Source organism: Natator depressus, chromosome 1 (assembly GCF_965152275.1).
Source record: "Natator depressus isolate rNatDep1 chromosome 1, rNatDep2.hap1, whole genome shotgun sequence".
In the NCBI taxonomy this organism is placed as follows: Eukaryota; Metazoa; Chordata; order Testudines; family Cheloniidae; genus Natator; species Natator depressus.
In genome coordinates, this window is record NC_134234.1 from 281,551,692 (window position 1) to 281,561,103 (window position 9,412).

Genomic DNA, 9,412 nt, shown 5'->3' on the forward strand with positions numbered 1-9,412 from the left:
GAGTGGGGGGAAATCACATTCTTAACAGACACAGCTACACTGGTAAAACACTCTAATTTAGACAAGGCCTAACATTCAGAAGAACTCCAGGCGGGCACAGGCCTCTGCTCACAGCATACTATGAGCCTTGGTCTACACTAGCAACTTATGTCCGTACAACTACGTCACTCAAGGGTGTGGAATATCTACACCCGTAAGGGACACAGTTATGCCAACCTAACTCTCAGGTTAGATAGCACTATATGAATGGGAGGGCTTCTCCCATTGACATAGCTACCGCCTTTCTGGGAGGTAAAGTGCCTATGCCGACGGGAGAAGTCCTCCAATTGATGTAGGTAGCGTCTTCAGTGCAGTGCTACAGTGGCGCAGCTGTGCTGCTGCAGCAGCATTTTAAGTGTAGAGAAGCCCTATATAATCCGTCTGTTAAGCGATGCCTTAGATTTAGAGGATATACAGAAAGGCGTCTAATTCCACGAAGGTTACAGAGATTCCTTTGAAGCAGCACATATCAAATGACTGGAGATGGCTGAAATCAAATATTGAATAAACTCACATAACGGAAAATGTATATTGGTCTTAATGACCAATATATTTAATTAGAGGGCTATGCACGGTAACACAGAATATTCCCACCTATACAGGGTAACAGAATGTTCACACCATGTAAAGAAGCACACAAGAGAAAATAACCTCCCTGATGACAAGTGTACCAATGAGTGTGAGATGGTAACACAGAGGGAAAGATCTAACAGCCAAGATACTGAAAATACACAAACTCCAAGAATGTAAAAAACTGTATTTGTCCATAAACAGACTAATTATAAAGTATCCTATCTAGTGAGGTTGCTTTTCAGACTTTAAAATAAGATTTTATGCCACAACTTTTTATTTTTACTTTATTTTCTAACAAACCTTGCTTTCTGTAGAAAGAATAGTAAATATGGCAGGCGACCAGCTTGGCTTCACAGTGAAATCCTTGCTGATCTTAAACACAAAAAAGAAGCTTAGAAGAAGTGGAAGATTGGACAAATGACCAGGGAAGAGTATAAAAATATTGCTCGGGCATGCAGGAGTGAAATCAGGAAGGCCAAATCACACTGGAGTTGCAGCTAGCAAGAGATGTTAAGAGTAACAAGAAGGGTTTCTTCAGGTATGTTAGCAACAAGAAGAAAGTCAAGGAAAGTGTGGGCCCCTTACTGAATGAGGGAGGCAACCTAGTGACAGAGGATGTGGAAAAAGATAATGTACTCAATGCTTTTTTTGCCTGTCTTCACAAACAAGGTCAGCTCCCAGACGGCTGCACTGGGCAGCACAGCATGGGGAGGAGGTGACCAGCCCTCTGTGGAGAAAGAAGTGGTTCGGGACTATTTAGAAAACCTGGACGAGCACAAGTCCATGGGGCTGGATGCGCTGCATCCGAGAGTGCTAAAGGAGTTGGCGGATGTGATTGCTGAGCCATTGGCCATTATCTTTGAAAACTCATGGTCATCGGGGGAGGTCCCGAACGACTGGAAAAAGGCTAATGTAGTGCCCATCTTTAAAAAAGGGAAGGAGGAGGATCCTGGGAACTACAGGCCAGTCAGCCTCACCTCAGTCCCTGGAAAAATCATGGAGCAGGTCCTCAAGGAATCAATTCTGAAGCATTTAGACAAGAGGAAAGTGATCAGGAACAGTCAGCATGGATTCACCAAGGGCAAATCATGCCTGACTAATCTAATTGCCTTCTATGATGAGATAACTGGCTCTGTGGATGAGGGGCAAGCAGTGGATGTGTTGTTCCTTGACTTTAGCAAAGCTTTTGACACCGTCTCCCACAGTATTCTTGCCAGTAAGTTACAGTAGTATGGGCTGGATAAATGGACTATAAGGTGGATAGAAAGCTGGCTAGATTGTTGGGCTCAACGGGATGTGATCAGTGGCTCCATGTCTAGTTGGCAGCCGGTATCAAGTGGAGTGCCCCAAGGGTCAGTCCTCGGGTTTGTTTTGTTCAATATCTTCATTAATGATCTGGAGGATGGTGTGGATTGCACCCTCAGCAAGTTTGCAGATGACACTAAACTGGGAGGAGAGGTAGATACGCTGGAGGGTAGGGATAGGGTACAGAGGGCCCTAGACAAATTAGAGGATTGGGCCAAAAGAAATCTGATGAGGTTCAGCAAGGACAAGTGCAGAGTCCTGCACTTGGGATGGAAGAATCCCACGCACCGCTACAGAGTAGGGACCGAATGGCTAGGCAGCAGTTCTGCAGAAAAGGATCTAGGGGTTACAGTGGACGAGCAGCTGGATATGAGTCAACAGTGTGCCCTTGTTGTCAAGAAGGCCAATGGCATTTTGGGATGTATACGTAGGGGCGCTGCCAGCAGATCGAGGGACGTGATCGTTCCCCTCTATTCGACATTGGTGAGGCCTCATCTGGAGTACTGTGTCCAGTTTTGGGCCCCACACTACAAGAAGGATGTGGAAAAATTGGAAAGCGTCCAGCGGAGGGCAACAAATATGATTAGGGGACTGGAACACATGAGTTAGGAAGAGAGGCTGAGGGAACTGGGATTGTTTAGTCTGTGGAAGAGATGTATGAGGGGGGATTGGATAGCTGCTTTCAACTACCTGAAAGGGGGTTCCAAAGAGGATGGATCTAGACTGTTCTCAGTGGTAGCAGATGACAGAACGAGGAGTAATGGTCTCAAGTTGCAGTGGGGGAGGTTCAGGTTGGATATTAGGAAAAACTTTTTCACTAAGAGGGTGGTTAAACACTGGAATGCGTTACCTAGGGAGGTGGTGGAATCTCCTTCCTTAGAGGTTTTTAAGGTCAGGCTCGACACAGCCCTGGCTGGGATGATTTAGTTGGGGATTGGTCCTGCTTTCAGCAGGCGGTTGGACTAGATGACCTCCTGATGTTCCTTCCAACCCTGATATTCTATGATCCTATGATTCTTTTATAAGGAAAATCCCTGGGGGCTGGTCTACACTAACACTGTAAGTCAATATAAGATACACTAGTTCAGTTACATAAGTTACATAACTGAAGTCGACGTAATTTTAGGTTGACTTACAGTAGTGTCTACACTGCACTATGTTGACGGGAGGCACTCTCCCATTGACTTAGGGTATCTTCACCAAACCCGCTAAATCGACACCACTGCATCTATCACAGCAGTGTCGATTTACCCAGTAGCGTAGACATGGCCTTGGAGACCATTCCCAAAGACAAAGAAAACAAACTGGCCTCTGGTAAGCAGCAGAAAGAGGTAAAGGTACCCATGCTGAGGCATATAATCAAAAGCACCAGGGAAGAAGGTCCTCATTCCCAAAAAAACACTAGCTGTAGTTACCTGCATGCACAGAAAAACATGATGACTGCAATGAAGAACAGAGAACTAAAGCGCACGAGTGTTTTAATGTAGATGGTCACTATTTGAAAATGAATCTGAATCATAACCATAATTCAAAGAAAACAAATTAAGTAAATATTACAAATTGGCTATATAGAGAACAGAACAATCATTGTAAAAAGAGACAAATAAGGCTGGGTCAAGGGTCTTAAGGGAGGTGTGGCAACGGCAAAGAACCCTACCAAAGAGCGCAGGAACAAACTATGGCAAAATCCTAGCTGTCATGTAATATCTCAGGAACATTACTTATATAACAGAGGCAACATATGAAGCAGAAAATAGAGCTACAAAAGAATGAGTACAGCTAAGATGTTGCCCTTACGACTGGTAACAACACACACCCAAGTAAAAAGGGGGAAGAGAGCAGAAAAACAAGGTCCATGTGTTGTCCTCAATTGGCAGCAAAACTCCAATGAGTATCAAGAAACATTTTGCATGTTAATCAGGAGCAATATATGATCAAAAGGCAGGACCATTACAAATAGGACCCAGAAAGTAAAACTGACTTGGACATGTTGTGAAAGTTGAATACCCAGTGAGGAAAAAGTGAGTGACTGAAGCCCTCAAGAAAGGACTGCAATGGGACAGAGATAAAAGTTCAAGTAAAGAAGTGAAAGAATTAGGATCTAGGGCAGTGGTTCTCAACTTATTACATATTGTGGGCCGCATATGCGGCCTACAATGTGTAACCTGGGTCGCAGGGGCTGGGCAGCAGGGCACTGGCAGCCCAGTCCCTGACCCTGGACCCCCGCTGCGCGGCTGCCCAGGCTCTCAGAGCTTGCAGGACCAGGCGGCTGCCCCAGACTCCAGAGCTCGCAGGGCCAGCCAGCTACCTGCCTGGGACCCCACCGTGCAGCTGTCCCGGACCCTAGAGCTCACGGGATGGGACGGCTTCCCCAGGCCCCACACCACGTGGGGCAGGCTGGCTGCCAGCCCCAGTCCCCCGCCGCGCAGCTGCTCAGGCTCCCGGAGCCAGCCAACTGCCCTGGACCTCGGGCCCCTGATCCTCTGTGGCCAGACGGTAGCCCCGGGTCCCGGACCCCGCAGGGCAGGGCAGGCCAGACCCCGCCACACTAGGCAGCAGGGCAGCCCAAACCTCTATCCCTGGGCAGCTGGGAACCTGAGACCCCGGGCACACCCACAGCCTTTATCACACAGCTGAGCTGGGCCGCAGCTGTGTGCTAATGTGGGCCACAGGTTGAGAACCATTGATCTAGGGTAACTCAGGAAGCAAAGGAGGAGAATTAATAGAATTTTAGTTTAGTTAATAAGAATTGGCTGTAAGCGTGTATTGGGGTAAGATCTGAGATATTCATTAACCTAGTGGCTGATGTGTCTGATCCTTTGAGATTGGTAGAACTTTTTATATGATGAACAAGATTTTTAGTAATCTTCATCATATTTGACTTGGCTGTATGGTTGGGAGCTCAAGACTGGGTTACTTTAAGGGAACTGTATTTCTGGCATCTGGGTAACCAATAAGGTATTGTAGATGGAGGTGCTGACTCCGGGGGTGCTCCACAGCTGAAGCACCCATGGAAAAAAACATAAGCAGGTGCTTAGCAACCACCAGAAGCCAAGCTCCCCTCTCACCCCAGCACCTCCCACCCGCTGGCAGCCCCACTGATCAACTCCTCCTGCTCCCTTCCAGCGCCTGCTGCATGACACGGAACAGCTGTTTTGTGGCATGCGGGGGGGGAGTGGGCAGCATACTCGGGGGGGAAGCGAGGCAGGGATAGGGCCTTGGGGGAAGGGGTGGAGTGGGTCGAGCACCCCCTGGGTAGAGAGAAAGTTGGCACCTATGATTGTAGAAGCTGTTTTGTTGCTGGCTTGGTGAATCTAAGTACAATATTAGAATAATCACCAGTTTTGGGGAGTATCTGCCCCATTCTTTGTAGTTTGCCCTAACTGAACAATCTCAGCCTGGCCGCCCCCCCGGAGATCCCGGTCACACATGGTTATACTGATGTAACTGCTCTGGTGCAAACCCTGAGGGAGATGCTTTGAACTAGCATAAACCATGACTTACATCCATGGACCTTTACCACAACTGAGTTAAGTCCTTGACAGGGAGAGAGTTTTTTCTCCAAGCCCACATGTCAACCTGGAGTTTGCATTTACTTGGAAAGAGCAACACTCCACATGTTTTAGCTTGTATCTATGACATTTATGAGCTACAATGTGAAAAATGAGTTATGCAAAGAATGTATGCATTTTATCTAGCCTTGCGAAACAAAGTTCCCTTCAGTATTCAAAATAAATGAAAGAAGTTAGTAAAAAAAATAGCAGTCAAGCCTACAGACTGTCCTTTTAAGATAAAAAATTACCTAGGAGATCCACAAGTAGGTTTTAGTCTGTCATTATGCCCTCAGGATATGAAAAGGAAACACTTGTCTGTTGTATAACACCAGCATCTACTTTTCTCATCATTACAGAAGCCTACACTAACACTGTTCCAATTTCCATTTCAACTTCTCATTGCTGAAGTTTTCAGAATAAGGTATCAAGTCCCTGATTAAGGAAAGAAGAGTGATGGGGATTTCAAGGGAACAGGCACAGACACCTAGTAATGAAGAGTGAGACTTATGTTGATCATCCAATAAACTGCTGGCCTGAATTGGACACAATTTAAAATTTCACCCAAAATTTAATTTTTGTGAAAACAACAAGTCATTCTTCAAGGAATATAGTTCCTTCAAAACAAATATTCCCAGCAGCCTTTGAAACAAACACTGCAGCATTAGGAATCTGAAAGTTATACCGATTAAAAAGAAAAACTGATTTGATTTTTGTTGCTCAACTCATGAAAAATGCTAAAAAGTAAACAGGCTTTTTAAAAAATTCAAGTCTAAAGTGTTTAGCATTAAAGAAATTTGTTTGCAACATATTTTTAAATTGACAGTTCCACTCATCCAACTTGCAACTAACAATGAAAAATGGTCTCCTGCATTAGTTTCCTTGTAGTCTCTATCTATTACCTACCTCTTTGCACTAAATTCTTCCTCTAACTCCACTCAATTAGATGCACTACTCAATGCCCTCTGAGAAAGGTACACTTGGCTAATTATGTGTGTTCTCTTGTGTTAAGAGTTATACCTCTGAAAGTACCATGTTCTGACATTTACAAGGAGACTGAAGTAGGACACCAATCTTTATTTTCAGACTTTGGTGAGGTGCACCACTGAGCCAACATACCCAGGATTTTCAGGTACATCCCCAGCAGCCGATTCTCGAGGGTGGAACATACAAACATAACTTTTAATATGTTTTTTAATAAGCAATTCATTCTCAACACAAAGAATTGTGATAAGCACAATTTTTGGTTGGACAATAAAAAACATACTGAAGGACAACTTGGATCCAATTTTTTTTATCCCATCAAATAACTGCAAATCAAGATTCACATTAGAGTTAAATTCCAGAATTTCTCTTTGTTAAATCATGGTACTACACTCAAAGACCACCCATGAATTAGAGCCCTGCAATGAAACTTGGATCCCATGAGTCCCGCAGGACCTGCTGCCATAAAAGCAAGAGCAGGTAAAAAGTACTTTGTTGTGGGTGGAATTAGGTGGGCAAAAAAAACCAAAAAAACAAAAACCCAGACTTTAGTAATTTGCTGTAAAATGCTAAATCTCTCATCAGTTCAGCATGTAAAAATTGTGTCTGAATTCTAATTATGTATATAATGTATTAAATGACCATGGGTTTTTTGTTTGTTTTTTAGTAGCATGGGGGTATCAGTCTCTCTTGCGGGATTGGCAGGATCTAAGGTTTTTGCAGGTGGGAGTGCGATAAAAATGCAAGAAACAATGCGGGAGTAGGTGGAAATTGGAATTGCGGAGTCGGATGGGATTTAAAAAAGTCCCATCCCAGGCTCGACCATGAATCAAAGAACACAGATATTTATGTTAACGCAATTATTAGATTTATGTTAAACTATCTTCTCTTTACAGACCACACTACATCCCAAAGTATCAAAAGGTGGACACACCCACGCCACTGAAACCCAACCAAGCCTGGCAAAGAGCGTGGCTGCTAAACACCAGGATACCATGGCCAAGGACAATGGGACAACTCCACTTCTTCACAAAAGCGCTACGATTTTAAACAGCCACAAACTGACCAGCAGCCTGGCATTCTCCTCGGAAACACACACACCGCCGAGCGAGTGGAGCGGGGCTGCCTTCGCCAGAGGAAGGGCCGAGCAACAACTGGCCGCCCCCGGCACTGGGGACACGCTGGGGCTGCAGCGGGACAGGCTGGCGGGCCCGGGCAAGACAGACGCCGCCTCAGTCGGGGCCAGACACCCGATGTCACCAGCTCCTCGGGAGGGAGCAAGGCGCTCGCTGTCGGTCACCAAGCACCTCCCTTCCCCCACCAAGGAGTCCCCAGCGAACCAGCGCAGGGTGCCCGGCCTCCCCCCGCTCTACAGGGACACCCCCCCCCCCGCACTGGGCGCCACGGCCTAGGGAGACACCCCCAGCCGCAAAAGGGCTCTCCGCTGCCCCCCGCCCCGCCAGGGCTAAGGAGCAATAGAGCCCAGCAGTACGAGGGGCCGGGCCTCGCTTCCCCCACCAGCCTAGGACAGACAAACAGACACGCGGCGGCAGCACCAGGGCCGGGCGCTCCCGTCGGCACAGGCCTCACCCTCCCCGCTCCAGCCGGCGGGCAGCAGGCATCCCCTTCCCCCGTTACCTTTCCGCTCCCAGGAGCCGCCATTTCCCCTACTAGTGTTTATGATGACGTTGCGCGCTTCACGTGCTTCCAACAGCTTCACAACAACCTCGGGCCCCCGCCTCTCGCGAGCCCCAGGGCCAAGCGGCCGGCGCATGCGCCCCGGACAACTCGCCTCGTGGCGGCGGAGGAAGGCGAATATGGCGAACCGGGGGCGGGGTTGTCCTGACCTCGCGCTCGCCCCGCTGGAGCCTCTCTCCCGGCAGCTGCCGGCGCACCGCTGGGCCGCCTGCGGGTGGGGACGCGTCCGGTGCCGCCGCCTGTGGAGATGTACCCGTGGGCGAAGCGCTCCCCTACCCACTCCCACATGCTAGGGCATGGCCCTTCCCCTACACACCACCACTGACTCCGCATAGACGTGTCCCTGCCTCACATACCGGGGTTTTACCCCCTCCAGGGTATCGGGGCCCTGCGGAGTGATGCTGCTCCGGTTCCTTTCTAGAGCTGCATGGGCTGAGTGGGAATCCTCTGTGTCTGAAGTGACCTCTGTGTGTATTCTTCCGGACCTATATATTCTAAATCCTTTCTTTTATTTTTCTTAGTAGTGAGGTTTAGTCTAGTTAGTGTAATTTAGTTCTTCCTCCCCCCCCCGAGCATTTCTCTGTAAAGACCATGCCCGGAATCAGGGTTTAAGAACTGAATTTCCTGCCTTCATTCTTTCTCCATGAGTTCTGAGCACCAGTGTTGCCTTTATTGCCTTGGGGAGGGTCACATCTCTTTCATGTACAGCATTTGTCAGTCCTTCCCTCTGTGAATCATAGAATATCAGGGTTGGAAGGGACCTCAGGAGGTCATCTAGTCCAACCCCCTACTCAAAGCAGGACCAATCCCCAATTTTTGCCCCCGATCCCAAATGGCCCCCTCAAGGATTGAACTCACAACCCTGGGTTTAGCAGGCCAATGCTCAAACCACTGAGCTATCTGTCCCCACCCATTGTCCCCCAATGAACCCATGAGGGATGATGGCTCCGACTAAAGAAGCATCTCATGGAGAAGGCCATAGAGCTCAGCTGGACCTGGGCTAGAGAGGCGCCCTCCAGACAACCGCCTCAGTCAGAGGGCAGTGCCCCTCCAAGCGAAAGCTCAGGATCCAAGGCCAAAGCAGCTAAGTCTAAACAACTGTTACCTAGGGCTTCTCACAAGAGTAAGGGGCACTTTTGCGAACACAAGAACAGATATCCTTCCAAATCTGCACCTAGAGTAAAAGATCTCTCCCTGACTCCATCTAAGTCAATTGAGTCCTTGCATGCATGTCCTAAGGACTTAGGTCCAGTCAAATCTTC

General features: G+C 47.8%; 1 protein-coding gene across 3 annotated transcripts in view; it reads right to left on the bottom strand.

Annotated features, from left to right (window-relative positions):
• Positions 1-8,264, bottom strand: part of TBC1D15 (TBC1 domain family member 15) — a 99,069-nt gene extending 90,805 nt beyond the window's left edge. For 2 of the 3 annotated variants that reach the window (XM_074942034.1, XM_074942035.1), the window contains exon 1: positions 8,091-8,241. In XM_074942034.1, the coding sequence (XP_074798135.1) occupies positions 8,091-8,114 (24 nt within the window). In that variant the 5' untranslated portion in view covers positions 8,115-8,241. Of the gene's footprint in view, positions 1-112; positions 119-8,090 lie in introns of all 3 variants that reach the window. The other variant, XM_074942036.1, reaches the window with a different exon arrangement.
• Positions 8,265-9,412: the final 1,148 nt, after the last annotated feature.